Source organism: Protopterus annectens, chromosome 4.part0, assembly GCF_019279795.1.
Source record: "Protopterus annectens isolate FY-2018-M chromosome 4.part0, PAN1.0, whole genome shotgun sequence".
NCBI classification, from domain to species: domain Eukaryota; kingdom Metazoa; phylum Chordata; order Ceratodontiformes; family Protopteridae; genus Protopterus; species Protopterus annectens.
Window position 1 is genome coordinate 1,220,668,185 of NC_056733.1, and position 21,481 is coordinate 1,220,689,665.

Sequence of the window (21,481 nt, forward strand, 5' to 3'; positions counted from 1 at the left end):
GGGTCTGTAAGTCTGCTTTGAACAGTGTGAGATGGGTGCAGCTTGTGTACAATGACAACCTTACTGACATTAGGAGTACTTTTATTTGACAGCTTTGCCTCCACTGACATTTTGTAAATATATCTCTCATATACCACATCAGTTTGTTTGGGAATTGGCTGGTTTTCAAGTAAACATGAGGCAATTTCTACATTGCCTCAGACGCCCATATCCACAAAGCTGGTAATGGAGATAATGAGAAAGTACATCTCCATGGCAACAGATCCTTTTTTACTGATATGATAGTTGGAGTGAAAATATAAAGCAATGTCAGGAGTATCTGGTTACCAACTCTGGAGACTGCTTGTCACTGCCAACTAGTTGTCTTCTGTGCAACTACGTACTGGTGAAATTTCTCAAACTGTGATAGTGATTTCTTCATGGCTCAATTCTTTCTAACTACTTCTGGGTCATTACCCTTGGAGGACAACTCCCCTTTCAAAGCAGGACCTTCACAGAATACCCTCACTATGTCTAAAAGCTGGAAAGAGCCGAGACAGAGTATCAATGTAGTCTGTTATGTCTGCCTGTAAATAATGCACAACAGAGCTGGCTGCTGCTGCTGATGTCTCTAGCCCAAATCAAATTGGTGCACTGTATGAAAAACTGCTGAATTTTTGGTACCACAGTGATAAAGGTCGGGCTTTTCTATTCTAAATAGAAATTGCAAAACCTAGAATTTTTGTAAAATACTCCCCAAGACACTGAACTACTGCTCCAATCAGAGCTCCAGGATGCAGGTCTAGTGCCCAGAGCTACTTCCCGATCTGGCACCCCTTAACTCCACATTGGGGCCCCCCCACCCCAAAAAAGTCTTCTTCCTTGAAACTATAGCAAACCATTTTACAAAAGTAGCAAGCTGCTTGTTACAGTTACTAAAACACCCACAACCTACATATTGTTTCAGCACTTCAGTTCTGTTTGCAACTGTAGTATCGGCATTCAGTTCTGAATTCTTATACTACAACAAAGCCAGATATCAGCAAGTGCCAATTGTTGCTTCATTACCTACACAAGTTATGCTTCCTGTACTGACTCTCATGCAAACAGAAGTAGGAAAGAAATGGAGAAACTGGGTAAATTGCCACATAACACAAAGATATATAAAAAATATCTGTTGCAATAGCTTTCCTCAAAATAGATTTATCAGGTGTTCACTGAAAGAGTAAATAAATACATCATCTAAAGTAAGCAGACAAACAAATTAGACAGACAGTATCATTTTACTGTGTGGCTCCAGCTGGAATATACTTCCAAAAAAATGCTAATTAAGGAGCATTACAACATTCGTGAAAGAATATATGTGGGGGCAATATTATGCAGTGAGACAACTTGAGAATGCCCTTGAATATACATACAGGTACCCAAGATGAGGGATAGCAGTCAGCCCACTAATGCAGAAACAGATAAAACTTGCACCGATGTTCCAGGTTTGAAAATAAGCCCAAAGCATCAGAATGCCAAACACAGACATTACAGGGAAACAAACAAGGCCTGTGTGATACTACTGCATGCAATGAACACCAAAGCAAAAAAGTGACTTGTAAGTAGCCAAAAAACTAAATTAAGGCCTCCAGACAAACACTTTATTACCTTTAACTACCCCCCCCCCCCACCTTGTCCGGGTTACGAATAAAATAAACTCTGCAAAACAGTTCATGGAAAGCAATTCCACAACACGGTATGCACAACAGGATACTACACTGAATCTGAACACCACTTTTACTTGGGGGTAGAACATAAAAATTTAACCATAAACTACAAAACCCTACAACATGCAAGCCACAGAACTCGATTGCCCCAGCTGTAGAATTACACCAATGCTTTTACATATCATATAACTGACATTTTATCAATATCATACATAATGGTTTAAAATCTGTTTTAACATTTATGTCTAAACGTTTAAAATGTCACCTGAATATACACAGCTTTACTGAATGTTTACTCCCCAAGTTGCCACCATGAAAAAAATGTGCAAAACAAAACTAACTCAGTTAATAAACTACAATCAAGTGACTGATCAGTTAACTGATCATTAACTGCATTCTTAAGCACGAAATGCTGCAACTACAACGGTGGTTTTACTGGATTTCATAAAAGAAAAAAGAAAACTTAAAAACAGCAGTGGAACTCTACCCCAAAACTATAACAGTAAACTCTCATAGGTTCATAGGTGTTTACTAGGCTAATGACCACAAGGGCCTTTTTAAGCCTAGCCATGCATCTCACATCGCAGCAGCATTACTGTGAAGAACACCAGAAAGCTTCTGTCAACACTTTTACCATTTAATGGGTACCTACAACGCAAAAGCTAAAAAAGAAAGGCAAGGCCTTTTACACTTTCCTGCATTCCTTATGCTCATACTTTACCAAGGTTAAGGAACACAGAATGGTTTTAAATAACCAAGTGAGTTCCTTCAGAAGTCAGGACTAGTGCACTCACAAATCAACATTTAGACTTTCATGTCAGATGAGGCTAAATGGTTTTAATGCATGACCAGTCTCCATCAGAAATGTTGAAAGATGGAAGTGATACTGCCTCTGTATCAGGATCCTCATTAAAATTATCTACTGTAACCTCATCTGTATGATTAATTTTACAATACAGGTGCCAGGAAGAAAAATAAGCTGGGATGACTGGTTGAGTTAGTAACATAGACAAGGATGTCCTCTGCTAGGCAGCATGTCTCAGACACTACAAAAGGTACTGTCAAAAGTAAAAGAACAAATATTCCTTTCTTTTTAACTTTTATAGCCCTGAACAGTACAAATATTTCAGACTTTAAAACCTAGCTCATACTAATGTGTAAAGCCTGTCTTCACACACACATTTGGATAACCTGAAGCAAACAAGAAAACATGATTCACCCAATCACTTTTAAGCATTCTCTGGGTGGAATAAGTGACTAACCATATAAAAAAAATCCAACTTTTTGTTTTGCTAGCATTATTCTTTTTTTTTTAAGAAAGAATATCCAATCTGGCTCGGTAATTGTTTTTTTAAACTCCATACTCATATATGCTACCTCAAAGGACAAAAAGTACAGTTGTGTACCTACCATAAATGTAGATGTTAGAGTATGTTCACTGTTGCAGTCATTACACTTGGGTTATCCAGCTGGCAGGCGACCCGCAGTCTGCCCGAGTTCCAAAGTCTTGGTCCTGAGTCGGTTGCTGTCGCATCTTCCCTGACGTCAGTGCGCCAGGGGTATAAAGGTTGCAACAGACGCCATTTTCTTCAGTTTTTCTTGCCCCAGATATCAGATGCCCCCAGATAGGAAGGCTGGAAAGATAAAAATATGCCAAAATACATGCATATATTACTATAAACATTTCCTTCATCTACAAGCAAATACACCACATACGTTGTATAGAGTTGAGAAGTATAGAAAAGTCCCAGCAATGAAAAGGGGGATGGTGGGTGGGTAACCTGGACTGCAACAGTGAATACACTAGAACATCTACATTTATGGTACATACACAACTGTACTATGTTCATCATGTTTCACTATTGCAGTCATTACACTTTGGTAGAATCCCAAAGCTGAGGTTGGGCGGCTGGGTCTAAATTGGATTTGGAGAGGCTACCAGGTCCTGCAGAACTGCAGTGGCAAAGCATGCTCTGGATTTAGAGTAGAGAGGTAAGTGGTAATGCTTGGTGAAAGTGTGCACTGAGCTCCAGGTTGCAGCTTCTAAAATGTCTTTGGTTGGTACTCCTCTGAGAAAAGCTGCTGAAGTGGCTGCTGCTCTGGTAGAGTGAGGCCTAATGCCCTTAGGCACTGATTTGCCATGCTGTGCATAACAGAAGCGGATGCAGTGGCCTATCCATTTTGAAATTGTCTGCTTTGTAATAGGCTTTCCTTGTGATCCTGCAGCGTATGCTACAGTTGCTCAGTTTTTCTGAAAGCTTTTGTTCTGTCCAGGTAAAATCATAGCTGTCTGTGTATATCCAAAGAGTGCAGAAGTTTCTCCCCTTTATTCTGGGGATTTGGGTAGAAAGTAGGCAAATGAATGGTTTGGTTCAAGGCCACGTTGGATACCACCTTTGGCATGAATGTTGGGTTTGTCCTAAGTGAGACCCTGTCCTGATGAAAAATGATGAAGGTTCCACAGCTATTAATGCCTGTAGCTCTGAGACTCTTCTTGCTGAAGTTATTGCTAGTAGCAGAGCAGTTTTCCATAATAAGAATTTTAGATCAGCTGTGCTGGCTGGTTCAAAAGGAGGCAGTGTGAGTTTTTCTAAAACAAAATTGAGATCCCAAGTCGGTACTGGTGCTCTCCTAGGGGGTCTTATATATTTTTTGCCCCTCTGAGGTACTGTCGCAGTAGAGGATGTGAAAAAATAGGAGGTTCCGTATTGTAATGAGCTGAAATGGCAGAGGCATGGATTTTAATTGATGAAAAAGATAGGTCTTTGTCCAGCATCTCAGTTAGGTATTGTAAAATCTGAGGTATATTAGGGACAAGTGGTTCGAGCCCTTGTGCCTGGTTCCAAGCACAGAATCTCTTCCATTTTTCTGCATAAGTTTTCCTAGTGCCGGGCCTCCTGGCTTCTAAAATAACATCCATAAAAGCTTTAGGGAGAGGTGCAGTCTGAGTGGCTACATTATCTGCCAGGCTGCCAGATTTAAGGTTCTGAGTTGACTGTGCAAAATCTGATTGTTTTGTTGTAAGACAGGATGAGGGATTTGAGGTAGAGGCCAAGCTGGGCCTTGAGACAAGCTCTTTAGGATTGGGTACCAGTGCTGGCGTGGCCAGCCTGGGGCAATCAGGATCATTTTTGGCCTTTGACTTTTAGGAATACATTGGTAAGGAGAGGCATCGGAGGGAAGGCATAGGCTGTTAGGCCTTTCCAGCTGAATGATAGAGCATCCACTTTCCATGCTTGAGAGTGATAAGTTCTTGTGCAGAATTTCTGTATTTGGTAATTGTGAGGGGAGGCAAACAGATCTATATCTGGTCGTCCCCATTTCCTAGTTATCATGCTGAACACCTGTGGATTTAGTTTCCATTCGTGAGGATCCATGATATTTCTGCTTAGTTCGTCTGCCAGTGTATTTTTTGTTCCTGGCAGGAATTGTGCTTGCAGATGTACTTTAAGTCAATGCTGTGTTCCACAAAGTCATGGCTTGCCTGCTTAGGGGGTAGGAATGTGTGCCCCCTTGCTTGTTTATGTACCATATAACTGTGGCATTGCCCGTTTTTATTAATAGTTGTCCTGGATGTAGTAGGTCCTTGAAAGCTGTCAGGGCATTCTGTACAGCTAGCATCTCTTTTTGATTGATGTGAAGATGCATTTGTTCCTTGGGCCACGTGCCCTGAATACATTTTCCTGCCATATGTGCCCCCCAGGCATAATCCGATGCATCCGTTGTTATTGTCTGCCTGGCTGTGGGTAAAGTGAAAGGCTGTCCCTTGTTGTGGTGACAGGCCTGGGCCCACCATCGAAACTCCTGTTGTAGGCAGGGAATTAAAGTTATGATCGTCTCCAGGCTGTGACAATGTGTTGTAGGCAGGGAATTAAAGTTATGATCGTCTCCAGGCTGTGACAATGCTGAGTCCAAACACTTTTTAGATGCCATTGTAGTTTCCTCATATGGAGTTTTGCATATGGAATTAGTAGAATGCAGGATGCCATGAAGCCCAGGGCCTGCAGAATTTTTCTTGCAGGGAGCTGGGTTTTTGTTGCCATCATTTGAAAGTAATGAGTCAGTTGCCTTTGTCTGGTGTGAGATAAGCCATCTGGGTAGTTGTATTCAAGCTTGCACCCAGGAATATTATCTCTTGAGAGGGCACTAGTTTTGATTTCTTTTCATTTACTGTGTACCCTAGGCAAATTAGCAATCTTTTTACAAACACCAGATGCTTTAGAAAAATGTCCTTGCTCTCTGCTTGAATAAGGCAGTTGTCAGAGTAGGGATATAGTTGAATTCCTTTTTGTTTGCAAAATGCAATTGCTGGTGCCAGGCATTTTGTGAAGACCCTGGGCGCAGTAGATAAGCCAAAGGGCAATTGCAGAGAATTGGTAATGCATTCAGCCTGCTATGAATCTGAGGTATCTTCTGCAAGATTGTCTGATTGGGACATGCAGGTATGCCTCCTTGAGGTCCAAAGTAACTAGCCAAGCCTTCTTGCCCAGCATGGGCAGAAGCTGATGCAGTGTTAACATTTTGAATTTTGGAAGATCCAGGAAAGCATTTAGGATTGACAGGTCCAGTATTGGTCTCCAGGCTTTGTCCTTTCTGGGTGCTAAGAAAAGTTTTGAGTAAAATCCTTGTCCCTGTTCTTGCTGTGGAACTTTTTGAATAACTCCCATGTGCATAAGAGCAGCAATCTGTTTTTGTGCCTCTGCCCATTGGTTTTGTGGCAGGTCTGGCATACCCTTTTGGTTTTGGAAGCGTGTGAAGTGGAACCTGTAGCCCTGAGAAACAATATTCAGCACCCATTGGTCTTGGGTGATCATGTGCCAATTTTTTGAGAAAAGTGCTGGCTTCCCCCCTAGGGTGCTGTCAAAAGGTAAGTGCTTGGCATTTGCAGAGGGAAGTCACTGAGACTTTCCTATAAGGTTGTGATTTGTCTTCCCCTCCCTTGGGGACTGAAGCACCCCATTGTTTAGTTCGGTAGGAGCCTTGGGGCTGAGATCTGCCTCTTGGGCGTCTGTATCTGCCTCTTTGTGGCCTGTCTGACACTGGAAAGGACCAATTTTGAAGGCCATTTTCTGCTAAATCTAGGTGGTTGTACCTGTAAGAAATCTTTCACTGTCTGCATTAACTTTGCTTTATCCTCCATTTTCTTTAACACCTCTTCTGCCTTAACACCAAATAAAGTATCATGCTGTAATGGAGCATCCAATAATTTCACTTTAACATGGTCAGGTAAACTTTGTTCTTTCAACCAAGCATGTCTACGAATAACAGAGCCTGTAACTGCAGCTCTACAAGAAGCTTCTAATAAATCAAAACCACATTGCAGAGTATGCTTTCCCACTTGTTCAACTGCATGCAATAAATCCTGCATTTCCATACTATCAGGAAATTCTGTATTTAAAACCATTTTCTGTTTTAACAATGACATGAGGTACTGTTGGTATTTAAGCATGTGAAACTGACAGTTTAAAGCTCTTACAGCTAAAGTAGCAGAAGTGTAGACTTTTTTCCCCCATCTGTCCAGAGCTCTTGAATCCCTATCTGAGGGGACTGGATTTTTAGCAGTGGAAGCCTTAATCCCTTTTGGACCCTGAGAAATTGTTTCTGGGTCTGCAGCAGGGTTTTTGTAAAGAAATTTGAGAGAGTCCGGGACTCTGTAGTACCTGAATGGCTTGACTGGAGCAGGGGGGTAAAGAATCAGGAGACGGACTGGATTCAGAAAAAACATCATCAACAATATCAAGCACAGGGGGGATAGCTAGGGGCCTGTGCTGTGGCAATCAAAGGAAGTCTCTGAGCCTTTTCTTGGATTCTGAATAATCCTGGCTCTCCCAATGGAAATGCTCCCTCATGGTATGCAGCGTTTCCCCAAAAGAATAATCCCCAGGCAGAGAGGCTGAAGGTATGGACTCTTCTGCATCAGAGTCCAAATAGGTTCACAGGTAGGTACTAGGCTATCTGCCTGAAGGTATTTATAAGCCTAGCCAGAATGCGTTGGCTTTCGCCACCCCCTTAGATTAGTTCCCTGTGCCTCTGTCCAGCAGGGCCACTGAATTGATCCCCGAGATAAACTTTCTGTTTCCCATCCACTCCATGATCAGATGAGGAGTCAGAGGAAATAGAAACCTGGTCAGAGGAATCATAATCAGTGTCTTGCCTAGGCCTTTTGTCAGGAGGGGGATGGGAACCCCTGATTAAAGTAATTAGGTCTTCGGCCATTTTAAGCATCTGTTTTTTTGGCATAGATGACTGTTCTGGAGAATGCTGTACTTGCTTCCTTGTCTTTAATGGTGTTTTTGACTTTGCCTTTGCTGCTGTAGTAGGCTTAATTTTAATTGTAAGCTGTGAAGGTCTGAAAATACCCTCAGAAGCCGATGCTTGCTCAGCGGCTTCGGACCCATCTGTGGGTATAGTTTCCGTAGGCCCAATACGTTGAGTTTCCACAGGCCTGGGTGGCTCCACGTGGCTGTCGGTTATGGCCTGTGGCTCTGAGGTAGCAGAAGTTAGGGGCTGCGAAAGCGCCTCACTGAGAACCGGCGACTGGCCTAGAAGAGGCTTCGTCGTCTGTTTTGGACCTCGGATGCCTGTCCCTTTTCTTTGTCTTTGCATTTTTTATAGATTACGGTCATCGGTTGTTCCGACGGCATTATGTAATTAAACCTTTGGCCAAAATAATGTAAAGCAAAATCAAACCGATGTTTAATAGTGTGTTTATTGAATCTAGCACAAAACCGACTAGTGACTTTGTGGTCAGGGCCTAGGCAAGGAATACAGTAAGAGTGAAAGTCCTTATGAGGTATTTGCTTCCCACAAGAAATACAATTATTAACTTTTACTGACATCGGTATGGAGCAAGAAAAAGTTTCCCCAACAGGGTACTTAGCCTTATTGAAGAGTTCGGTTCTGAAACTCAATTTTGAAAATCTCAGGAGTCGGCCGACTGGCACTTGCAAACTGCTTTTGCTTCGAGCACCGCGCGGCAAGAAAGACTGGGGAAAATGGCATCGGTTGCAACTTTTATACCCCTGGCGCACTGACGTCAGGGAAGATGCTACAGCAACCGACGCCGGACCAAGACTTCGGAACTTGGGCCGACTGCGGGTCGCCTGCCAGGAGGATAACCCAAGTGTAATGACTGCAACAGTGAAACACGATGAACATCATACAAAACGTCAAATGGCAACTTCTCAACAAAACTGAAATCAGAAGCCACTGTGAAATGCAGGTAGGTGGATTGCTTTGCTGAAGCCCAGCTTACTTTATTAGGAAAGTTAACAAAATTTGCAAGCTCAGTTCTGACATCTGGCTGACAATTCTGCCTTGGGTACATAATTACACAAGATAACTTTAACATATCATCAAAAAGTCAGTAGATAACCATAACTCTCAGTAACATTCAACTATAATATAACATGCAAACACAGCATAGTGAATTTTTAACTAAATGTGTGTGTGTGTGGGGGGTGGGGTAAAAAAACAATTCATAAATGCTTCACAAACATTAGCATGATGGAATGCTTATGCAAACCACATTGTTGACAGTAAGCAAATATTTCTTCTGAGCTTACACAGCTTTTTAATCTCAGAGAAATTAACAGTTTGAAAAGTTAGTTTTCATACAGTATGTAACCATTACTATTTTTACCATAACAATCAGGAATTACAGTGCAGTTAAATCACGTTTTGTTAAAAATATGAAAAGTATTAAAAATAAAAAGCACATTCATTATCATGCAAACTAACCAAAACAAAACAAAAAAAAAAAAAACAAACTTAAGATTGTTTTAAAATTTACCAGTCTTGGTGGTAGTGACTGTCTTTACATACGGGCAGCTGACTATTTGCATCATTGCTACACCTGTAAGAATGGATAAGCAAGCACGTTGGAAAGCTGCCACAAGGAGTCTGCTACCACAATCAACACTGGATTAGGACAATGTACTTATTTTCTAAACAGCTTAGTGTTTCAAAAGCAATAAAACTGAATTTACATGTAAACCAACAGATGGAACTTTACATCTCACAAATATAAAATTTGGTTAAAATGCACTGCATAATGAAAAATAAGATGCAACTTTTACTTCATTGAAAGCAAGATGAGGATCACGAAGTTTCCATTAAGTTCAGTCACCTACAATGGCAGTGGATATTTGAGACATTCTCCTCCAATGAGTCCATACGACAATTAACAGAATGTACACAAACAGATGCAGGAATTCTACTGCATCATACTCCTTTCAATGTGTCCTACTGAAGAACTTAAGTTTTGTTCAAAAAGGAACAGAACCAAAACACTAAGCTAAGCTATCAGAAGCAAGACAAACCACTTTTGAAAAATAAACTTGTGATGACAATAAAAAAATTCTTCACTAGCACTCCAACATGTAGAACGAACAACAACAGACTACTTGAAGAAATGGAAGTGTACAGTTTAAATTTACTCCGGGTTTTACAGTGAGGGCTCTGTCAGCAACTCAAAGAAAAAAATTTTCAGTTTGAATGTCCTTTCATGCTAAATCATATGAAAGGCACTTGGTCTGCTACTTAAAAACATAGAGGGCCTTTGCTCTTACACATTCTCCACATTCTCCACACAGAGTTGTGCTCTCTGCAGTACCCCACTAGCTGAGAAGCTGCAAAACATAAGTAAAAGGAAGATGCTCCCATTTCCCCACAGCAGCGTCATTTGAAATTCTGATGTTTGCAATAGTATATTTCAAATTAACACCTACTTTTCCTATGACTACTACACTGTTGGTATAAAGATTCTGGACATCCTATGCCGATTCTTCAAGGATATGCCCCCCACCAATGCAGCACAAAAAATTAATGGATTTCAAAGCTGATCATAAAGGGTAAAGGACAAACAGAAGGCAGAAACCACTGTTATATGCAGTACATGTGACAAGTGTTTCCATAATATTCTGATTGGATTCTAGGGGATGGCAGTGCATGGGCATGATCTGCACAATTCAAAGCTGGGCTCATCAAATGACAATAAACAGAGTTGAGCTTGTAAGAATCATTTGCCAGAAGCTGAAGCATCTAAGAAAACTGCTGCATCCCCAAGCCAAGACCACCTTGAGTTGTGCTACAAAACAGGTGGTACAGTGAGGTAGTAAAGGGTTCTGTCTCCACCAAAAAAAAGTAAAGGTTTGTACGGTGCACCAGAGAAAGACAGCACTGCTTTAGCAGAACACATTTGCGCCTTCATGGGTCCCTTCCTTCATTGTCAGACACTGATCGTATGGCATCAAGCTCAAACACAAAGCTGCCTTTCACTTTTCAGCTCTTCCAGCAAGGGAATGAAAGGGGTACAACACTGCCCACCAGAAAAAGTCTGTGTCAAACAAATTGTGACCTCTGCCAACCACTATATCTAAAAAGCAAAAACACTGACATTTCTACTAAATGAAATAATGAAAGCAACACAGAAGAGGCCCTGTAAGTGATGAGAAGAAAGGCCAGAAGGCATGCACATTACTTCAGTGTTAGCCCTCCCTCTGTCTTGAAGACTGCCTCAATTTTACTGCCTTAGTCTACTAAATTCACACAATATATCCAGTTACATAGGTTGCCTTTATGGGGCAAAACTCAAAATTAGGGTCCTCATATTTTTGTATGCTTGGGGGAGACAGATTTTTATACAATGTCATACCCTCTTTCTTACTTTTCTGAGTACTTCCTTACACTCATGCAACAAAGTGTGCAATAAAGATCAAAGGTGAAGGTGGAGGTGAAGGTGAAGCTAGCTTCTCGATGTGATACCACATGGTTGGGGCCCCACTCACTTTACATTTGCCTGTACATATTCCCACATACTGTTTACACCAGACATGTCATGCATAGGGAGTGCCTTTCATCAACCCTCTGTCCCAGGAGGTAATCAAGCATAAAGTACAGTTTTGTACCTACCATAAATGTAGATGTTAGAGTGTTCACCCTGCTGCAGTCATCACACTTGGGTTATCCTGTCGTCAGGCGGTCCCGCAGTCAGCCGGATTTCCAAAGTCTTGGTCCGATGTCGGTTGCTGTCGCCTCATCCCCGACATCAGTGCGCCAGGGGTACATATACTGCAACCGACGCCATTTTCTTCAGTTTTTCTTGCCCCAGATGTCAGGTGCCCCCAAAAAGGTGATGAAAATTAGTACCAAATGGTGTGAACACTGTACAAACACAAAATCCCTTCAGCTACAAGCAAATACATCAGTACGGCATAGCAGAGATTTAGCCAAAAGATCAGAGGGGTTGGAGTGAGGGTAACCTGGACTGCAGCAGGGTGAACACTCGAACATCTACATTTATGGTAGGTACAAAACTGTACTATGTTCATCGTGTTACCCTGCTGCAGTCATCACACTTGGGTTGAGTCCCAAAGCTAAGGCAGGGTGGAGGTATCATAGAGGGTTAGTGGAGGCAATAAGGCCCTGCAGAACTGCAGTGGCGAAGCCTGCCCTGGACTTAGAATAAAGAGGAAGGTGATAGTGTTTGGTGAAGGTGTGTACTGAACTCCAAGTTGCAGCTTCTAAAATTTCCTTGGTAGGAACCCCTCTGAGAAAGGCTGTAGAGGTAGCTGTTGCCCTGGTAGAGTGGGATCTAATGATAGGAGGAACTGGTTTCCTATGATGGGTATAACAGACCCGTATGCAATGGCCTATCCATTTAGAAATGGTTTGTTTGGATATAGCCCTCCCTTGAGAAGCTGTAGCATAGGATACAAAGAGCTGGTCAGTTTTTCTGAAAGCCTTAGTTTTGTCCAAGTAGTAACAAAGCTGCCTGTGAATGTCCAAGGAATGCAAGAGTCTCTCGCCTTTGTTCTGTGGATTGGAAAAGAAAGTGGGTAGATGGATGGTTTGATTTAAAGCTACACTGGAAACCACCTTAGGCATGAAGGAAGGATTAGTTCGTAGAGAAACTCTGTCTTGATGAAAAATGAGGAAAGGTTCCACTGCCATTAGTGCCTGTAATTCTGAGACTCTCCTAGCAGAAGTTATTGCCAGGAGCAGGGCAGTCTTCCAAGATAGGAACTGAAGGTCTACAGAGAAAGCTGGTTCAAAGGGAGGTAAGGTTAGTTTTTCCAGAACAAAGTTGAGGTCCCATGTTGGTAGGAGCTCTTCTAGGTTGTCTAATGTTTTTTGCCCCTCTGAGGAACTGCTTTAGAAGAGGATGTGAAAATAAAGGTGGATTAGTGTCATAGTGAGCTGAAATAGCTGAAGCATGGATTTTAATTGAGAAGGAAAGTCCTTTGTGCAACATCTCTGCTAAATATTGCAGAATGTGAGGCATATGAGGCTGAGTTGTGTCTTGGCCTTTAGCTTGGTTCCAGGCAGAAAATCTTTTCCATTTGTCCGAGTAAGCCTTCCTGGTGCTTGGCCTCCTGGCTTCCAGAATAACATCCAGAACTGCTTGTGAAAGAGGGGCTGGTCGGATGTTTAAAAGATTCGCCATGCAGCCAGGTTTAAGGTTTTTAGCTGGCTGTGTAGAATCTGTTTGTTTAGCTGTGTGAGCAAATGAGGTATTTGAGGCAATATCCATGGTGGGCTGTGAGCCATATTCTTCAATAGCGGGTACCAGTGCTGGCGTGGCCAGTCTGGGGCTATGAGAATCAGTCGAGGTTTCTCCTTTTTGACCTTCAAAAGAACCTTTGTGAGAAGAGGTAATGGAGGAAAGGCATATGCTGTCAGGTTTTTCCAACTGAAGGAGAGAGCGTCCACTTTCCAAGCTTGTTGGTGGAATGTCCTTGTACAAAATTTTGTCAGTTGGTAGTTTTGAGGACTGGCAAACAGGTCTATATTTGGTAGGTCCCATTTTTGAGTAATCATTGTAAATATTTGTGGGTCTAGCTTCCACTCGTGGGGATCTTTGATGTTTCTGCTTAGGTCGTCTGCCAATGTGTTTTTTTGTCCTGGCAGGAATTGAGCTGGTAACTGGACTTGGTAAGCCAGAGCTGTGTTCCATAAGATTATTGCTTGCCTGCAAAGAGGGTAGGAATGTGTGTCCCCTTGTTTGTTTATGTACCACATTACTGTGGTGTTGTCCGTCTTTATTGCAAGTTGTCCTGGATGTAGAAGATCCTTGAAGGCTGTCAGAGCTTTCTGTACAGCTAGCATCTCTTTTTGATTTATGTGCAGTTTTCTTTGTTCTGCAGTCCATAGGCCTTGAATGCATTGCCCTGCCATGTGTGCCCCCCAGGCAAAGTCTGAAGCGTCTGTTGTGATAGTTTGCCTGGTTGGGGGCAAGGTGAAAGGCTGACCCTTGTTGAGGTGACATGCCTGTTCCCAACATAGAAATTCCTGTTGAAGGCAGGGAATGAGAGATATAACTTGTGTCCAAGCTGTGGCTGTGTTGAGACCATACACTTTTTAGGTACCACTGTAATTTCCTCATATGCAGTTTTGCAAATGGTATCAGAATGCAAGATGCCATGAAGCCCAAAGCCTGCAGACTTTTTCTTGCAGTTAATTGGGTCTTTGTTGCCATTGTCTCGAAATATTGAGTCAGTTGTAGTTGCTTGTCTGGTGTAAGATAAGCCTTCTGGGCCGTTGTGCCCAAGCTGGCACCCAGGAATGTCATGTTTTGTGAGGGTACAAGTTTTGACTTCTTTTCGTTTACTGTGTACCCCAGACAATTTAGTAGATGCTTCACAAAAGCCAGATGATGTAAGAGAATGTCTTTTCTTTCTGCTTGGATGAGGCAGTCGTCCAGGTATGGATATATTTGAATTCCTCTTTGTCTGCAGTATGCAATTACTGGTGCCAGGCATTTTGTGAAAACTCTGGGCGCAGTAGATAAGCCAAAGGGCAGTGCAGAGAATTGGTAGTGGGTTGAACCTGCAATGAAACGGAGGTATCTTCTGCAACTTTGTCTGATAGGGACATGCAGGTATGCCTCCTTGAGGTCCAACGTTACCAGCCATGCTTCCTTGCCCAACATGGGAAGTAGCTGCTGTAGTGTTAGCATCTTGAATTTTGGGACTTGTAGGTAAGTGTTTAGAATAGAAAGATCCAGAATTGGTCTCCAAGCATTGTCCTTTCTGGGTACTAGAAAGAGCCTCGAGTAAAATCCTTGTCCTTGCTCTTGAATCGGTACCCGCTGAATGGCTCTCATGGCCATGAGAGCTGTAATTTGTTTTTGAGCCTCTGCCCTTTGATTTAGTGGCAGGTTTGGCATTCCTCTTTTCATTGGCAAGGTGTGGAAGGGGAATCTGTATCCTCGTAAAATAATGTCTAGGACCCATTTGTCCTTTGTGACCATGTGCCAGTTGTCTGAAAAAAGTGCTAGTTTTCCCCCCAAGGGGGCTAACAAAAGAGCTTTGTTTGGCCAGTCGAGGTGCAAGTCATTGAGTTTGCCTTCTGGTGGGTTGAGACCTGTCTTCTCCTCCTTTCTGGGTTGGAGTGCCCCATTGGCGAGGTTTATACTGGGCTTGTGTTTGCCCTCTGCCCCTTGGGCGCCTGTATTTACCCCTCTGAGGTCTGTCAGTGGATGGAAAGGACCAATTTCTTTGTTGGCCAGTTTCTGCTGAAGCGAGGGGGTTGCACCTGTAGGAAATCTTTGACTGTCTGCATTGATTTCGCCTTATCTTCCATTTTCTTTAGCACTTCTTCTGCTTTAACTCCAAAAAGAACATCCTGCTGTAAGGGTGCATCCAGTAGTTTTGCTTTGACATGATCAGGTAGACTTTGTTCCTTTAACCAGGCATGCCTACGTATATAACTGATCCAGTGACAGCTGGTCTGCAGGAGGCCTCCAAAGAATCAAACCCACATTGTAAGGTATGTTTGCCCACCTGCTCGGTGGCATGCAATAAATCCTGTACTTCTTTCAATTCAGACTGTTGGGGAAGGGAGGTAATCTTTTGTTTTAACTGAGAGATTAGAAACTGCTGATACTTGAGCATATGAAATTGACAATTTAGTGATCTCATAGTTAATGTGGCTGAGGTGTAAACCTTTTTCCCCCACCTGTCTAGTGCTCTAGAATCCCTCTCAGAAGGTACTGGGTTTTTAGCCATGGAAGCCTTAGCCCCCTTGGTACCTTGGGAGATAGTCTCTGGGTCAGCTACTGGGCTTTTGTAAAGAAATTTGTGGGAATCAGGTACTCTGTAGTATCTGTCAGGCTTAGCCGGAGCAGGAGGTAGAGAGTCTGGGTTGAAACTGGATTCTAAATAGACATCATCCACAATGTCCAAAACAGGTGGGATGGCTAGAGGTCTGTGTTGGGGGAGTAAAAGAAACTCTCTGAGCCTTTTCTTGGAATCAGAGAAATCCTGACCTTCCCACTGGAAATGTTCCCTCATAGTGTGTAAAGTTTCCCCAAAAGAGTAATCTTCAGGAGGGGAAGCTGAGGGAATAGAGTCCTCGGCATCAGAATCTTCATAAGGAGAATAGGAATAGTCTTGGTCTTCAGAGGAATCCGAAGAAAGACACAGTTGCTCAGAAGAAGCAGAATCTTCCTCTTGTCTAGGCCTTTTGTCAGGAGGAGGCTGTGAACCCCTGATAAGAGAAATCAAATCTTCAGCCATTTTGAGCATCCGTTTCTTAGGCATAGAGCCTTGAACAGGAGACTGAAGTGTAGTCTTTTTAGCTTTAGAAGGAATCTTAGACTTGGAAAACGTTCTGTGAGAGTCGTCGGTCTGAAAACGCCCTCAGAAACCGATGGCGTTTCCGAAGCACCGACATCCTTAGAAGGTATATCGTCGGAAGGGCCTGAAGCAAAAGGCTGCGTCGGCCTAGTACATTCCGTCAGAATATCTGTAGCGGTCTCGGGTTCCAGGACTGCAGTAGTCAGGGGTTAAGTCGGAGCCTCACTAATAACCGGAGACCGGATCAACCGAGGCCTCGGAATCGGGTTTAGGCCTTGGCTGTCGGTCCTTGTCCCTGCGTTTTTTGTGCACGCCGGTAGTCGGTAGCTCCGACGGCATGTTATAGTTAAATTTTCTACCAAAAAAGTGTTGTGCGAAATCAAATCGCCTTTTAATAGTACGCTTATTAAACCAAGCACAAAAAAGTACAGTTTTGTACCTACCATAAATGTAGATGTCCGAACTGGATAGCATCTGCAGTCATAACAAATGGGTTGTCCTGTCGTCAGGCAGCCCTTCGGTCGGCCGGATTCCAAAGTCTGGGTCCGGCTTCGGCTGATGTCGCACTTCACCCGACGTCATCTCTGCTGGTCTTCGGGTATAAAGGCATCAGCCGACGCCATTTTCCTCAGTGTTTCTTGCCCCAGATGCCAGTTGCCCTCTTGGAAAGCTAAATTTTGGATAAATGCCAATGTTTCCCAAAGAAAGTAGAAGGCAAACACAAAAAATAAGCATGTATGTACATATATACAAACAAATACACCATAAGAGACTCCCCCCCCAGCTAGCTATTAGGAGGGTAAATACCCTAGGAGTACCACAGAGGGGAAGGAGGGTGGGTAATCCTGACTGCAGATGCTATCCAGTTCGGACATCTACATTTATGGTAGGTACAAAACTGTACTATGTCCTTCATGGATGCATCTGCAGTCATAACAAATGGGTAGAATACCATAGCCAAACTAGGGGTGGAGGAAGAAAAATTATGGTGTAGTTAGGATCCCTTGCAGTACAGCAGTGGCAAACCCTGCTCGGGATCTAGAGTATAGAGGTAAATTATAATGCTTGGCAAATGTATGCACGGAGGTCCAAGTAGCCGCCTCAATAATGTCCTTGGTTGCCACTCCTCGTAAGAAAGCTGTGGTAGTGGCTGTAGCCCTTGTAGAATGAGGTCTTATGTTCTGTGGAATTGGTTTTCCATGGTAGGAGTAACAGAATCTTATGCAATTTCCTATGCATTTGGAGATTGTCTGTTTGGAAATTGCTTTTCCTTCCCTTCCTGTTGCATAGGCTACTAAAAGCTGGTCAGTTTTTCTGTTACCCTTGGTTCTGTCCAGGTAGTAGCATAACTGCCTATGTACATCCAAGGTATGCAGCAGTCTTTCCCCCCTGTTCTGTGGATTGGGAAAGAAGGTAGGTAGGTGGATTGCCTGGTTTAAAGACACTCTGGATACCACCTTAGGCATAAATGTAGGATTAGTTCTCATGGACACCCTATCTTGATGGAAGATTAGGAAGGGTTGCACTGCCATTAAGGCCTGTAGTTCCGAAACCCTCCTTGCTGAAGTAATTGCCAGTAGGAAAGCAGTTTTCCATGATAGGTGTTGCAGATCTGCTGTTGCTGCTGGTTCAAACGGGGAGTGTCAACTTTTCTAGCACAAAGTTCAAGTCCCATGCTGGTAATGGTGGTTTCCTAGGAGGTTTTACATTCTTGATCCCTCTGAGGAACTGCCTGAGTAGAGGATGCGAAAAGACAGGTGGATTGAAGCTGTATTCTGCTGAAATAGCTGATGCATGTATCTTGATGGAGGAATAGGACAGGCCTGTATGTAGAAGCTCTGCCAAGTACTCCAGAATGTTAGCAATATCTATGTTCGACACATCTTTTCCTCTTTCAGTACTCCAAATGACAAACCTTTTCCATTTTCCTGCATAGTTCCTTCTTGTTGAAGGTCTGCGGGCTTCAAGGATAATGTCTTTAACCCTTTGGGATAGGTCTGGGTTAGTTGCTGCTATGTGATGTTCCAGGCAGTCAGTTGCAAGGTTTTTAGGTTTGGATGCATGATGTTGTAGTTGTTTTGAGTTAACATCAAAGGCATCAGGGGTATTGACCACATTCTCCCCCGAGACATGCTCCTCAGCAATGGGTACCAGTGTTGTCTTGGCCAATTCGGAGCTATCAGGATTATCCTTGGACGTTCCTCTTTGATTTTCAGTAGTACCTTGTGCATCAAGGGAAGAGGTGGAAATGCATATGCTGTCAGGCCTTTCCAACTGAAGGATAGAGAGTCCACCTTCCATGCAAGTGGGTGGTATGTCCTTGTGCAGAATTTTTTGAGCTGGTGATTGAGTGGGGATGCGAATAGGTCTATTTGTGGCATTCCCCATTTCTCTGTGATGGCCTTGAAGATGTCCGGGTGTAGCATCCATTCGTGAGCATCCGAGGTGGTTCTGCTTAACATGTCTGCTAGGGTGTTCTCTTTTCCCGGCACAAATATTGCCTGTAACTGGATGTTGTAGCTCAGAGCCAGATTCCAGAGGTCCAGAGTCATTCTGCATAGGGGGTAAGAATGAGTGCCTCCCTGTTTGTTGATGTACACATGACTGTGGTGTTGTCTGTCCTTATCATTAAAGAGCCTTCTTTGAGGAATGGTCTGAATTTCTGGATTGCTAGTTTTACTGCCAGCATTTCTTTTTGGTTTATGTGCAGATGCAGCTGGTCTTGAGTCCACAATCCTTGTATGCATTTGTCCAACATGTGCGCCCCCCAGCCTAGGTCTGAGGCGTCCGTTGTGATGGTTTGGCTTGCTTGAAAGTTGTGGAAGGGTAAGCCTGGGTTTGACTGGCATGCTTGAGCCCACCATAGGAACTCCTGTTTTAGGCATGGGATTAGTGGGATTTCGGTTTCTAAGCTGTGCTTGTGTTGAGACCATAAATTCTTTAGGTACCACTGTAGCTTTCTCATATGCAGTCTGGCATGTGGGACCAAGATTATGCATGATGCCATGAAGCCCAAGGCCTGCAGTACTTTTCTTGCTGTTAGTTTGTTCCGCTTTGTTAATGTCAAGAAGTAAAGAGGGAGTTCTTTTTGTTTTTCTGCAGTTAGGAATGCCTTTTGTTTTACTGTGTCCAATTCCACACCCAAGAATGTTCTTGTTTGGGATGGTATCAGCCTTGACTTTTGTAAATTGACTGTGTATCCCAGGGCTTGTAGTAAGCAAATGACCCTTTGTAAATCTGTTGTCGGCTTGCTTTTGTTGTCCGCTTGTAACAGGCAGTCGTCCAAGTATGGATAAATTTGGATTCCCTGTAGTCTGCAGTGAGCGATTACTGATGCCAGGCATTTTGTGAATACTCTGGGCGCAGTAGATAAGCCAAAGGGCAATGCTGAGAATTGATAATGCTCTGATCCTGCAAGAAATATGAGGTATCTTCTGCAATTTGGTCGTATGGGGACGTGCAGGTATGCCTCCTTGAGATCTAGAGTTACCAGCCAACACTCCTTGCCCAGCATGGGAAGAAGTTGCTGTAGGGTCAGCATTTTGAATTTTGGGACAATGATGTATGTGTTTAAGACGGACAGGTCGAGAATAGGTCTCCAACTTTTCTCTTTTCTTGGTACTAGAAAGAGTCTGGAGTAGAATCCTTTTCCCTGTTCTGTTATTGGTACTCTTTCCACAGCTCTCATCTTTGCTAATTCTGCTATCTGCTTTAGAGCTTCTGTTTTTTGATTTGGAGGTAGGCTTGGCATTCCTCTTTTTACTGGTAATGTGTGGAAGTGGAACCTGTAGCCTTGGTCTATGGTTTGCAAAATCCACTTGTCTTTTGTGATATAGTGCCAGTTTTTCGAAAATAAGGCTAACTTTCCGCCTAAAGGTGCTGCTATTTGCTCCCTGGTAGGCGGTGTCAGAGCCAAGTCACTGTGATTGTCCTGTTGCAGTGGCAGTGGCAGTGGTTGTCTGAGCCACGGTTATTGCCTTGCCACTGTCGTCCTCTGTAGGCACCTCCTCTGGATTGATTTCTGCCTCTAGAGCGTCTATTCCTGCCTCTTTGTGATTTTGAGGAGTCTGGAATGGACCAATTTTTGGCAGGCCAGTTCCTGCTAAACCTTGGGGGCTGAACCTGTAAGAAATCTTTAACTGTTTGTACAGATTTTGCCTTCTCTTCCATTTTCTTCATTACTTGCTGAGCAGGTGTACCAAATAGACTGGCCTTATCCATAGGAGCATCTAACAGCTTTGCTTTAACATGATCCGGTAAGACCTGTTCTTTCAACCATGCATGCCTTCTTATCACTGTGCCAGTCATGGCTGATCTAAATGAAGCCTCCAGTGCATCATAGCCACATTTTAAAGAATGGTTACTAACCTGTTGGATGTTATTCACCATTTCTAATACATATTTCTTATCTAAGGAGTCATCAGAGGACAGCTTTTTAGTTAACTGATCAAGCATAAACTCTTGGTATTGGATCATATGAAACTGACAGTTTAAAGCTCTAGCTGAGAGAGTAGCAGAGGTGTAAACTTTTTTCCCCCATCTCTCTAAGGACCTGGATTCCCTTTCAGAAGGAATAGGGGTTTTGCTGAGGTCGAGGCTACTGCCTTAGGTCCCTGGGATATAGTTTCAGGATCTGCAAGTGGGGCCTTGTATAGGTGGTGATGAGTGTCTGGCACCCTGTAAAATCTATCTGGTTTGGCAGGGGCTGGAGGTAAAGAATCAGGAGCAGTGCAAACATCATTAAATGCATCATCCACAACAGGCAGTACAGGAGGTATAGCTAAGGGCCTATGTTGTGGTAAGTGCAGAAATGTCCTAAGCCTTTTTCTGGAATCTGAGAAATCTTGTCCCTGCCATTGGAATTGTTCTCTCATGGCATGTAAGGTTTCCCCAAAGGAAAATTCCTCTGGTGGAGAGGCAGCTGGAATGGATTCTTCAGCATCGGAGTCTTCATAAGTAGAAAAAGGAGCCTCTGGCTGGTCTGTAATGTCTGAGTCATCCGCAGAATCATCAGAGGACACTGGCTCGGGGGGCTCTGCTCTAGGTCTCTTTTCTGGGGGCTGAGAGGCCCTGTCTGGGTGAGATTGGGATCCTCTAATTAAGGATATTAAATCCTCTGCCAGAGTAAGCATTTGTGAACTTGAAGTGGGCCTGTGTGAGGGGGGCTTAACAGGCACTGATTTAACAGATTTGGCTGCTTTAGCCCTGGCA

At 43.3% G+C, this 21,481-nt stretch overlaps 1 protein-coding gene across 1 annotated transcript in view; it reads right to left on the reverse strand.

The window, feature by feature from the left end:
- TCERG1 (transcription elongation regulator 1) overlaps positions 1-21,481 on the reverse strand; it is a 2,274,660-nt gene that overhangs the window by 2,041,668 nt on the left and 211,511 nt on the right. Inside the window, exon 4 of the mRNA XM_044069876.1 lies at positions 9,484-9,546. Coding sequence (XP_043925811.1) covers positions 9,484-9,546 — 63 coding nt within the window. The remainder of the gene's footprint in view (positions 1-9,483; positions 9,547-21,481) is intronic.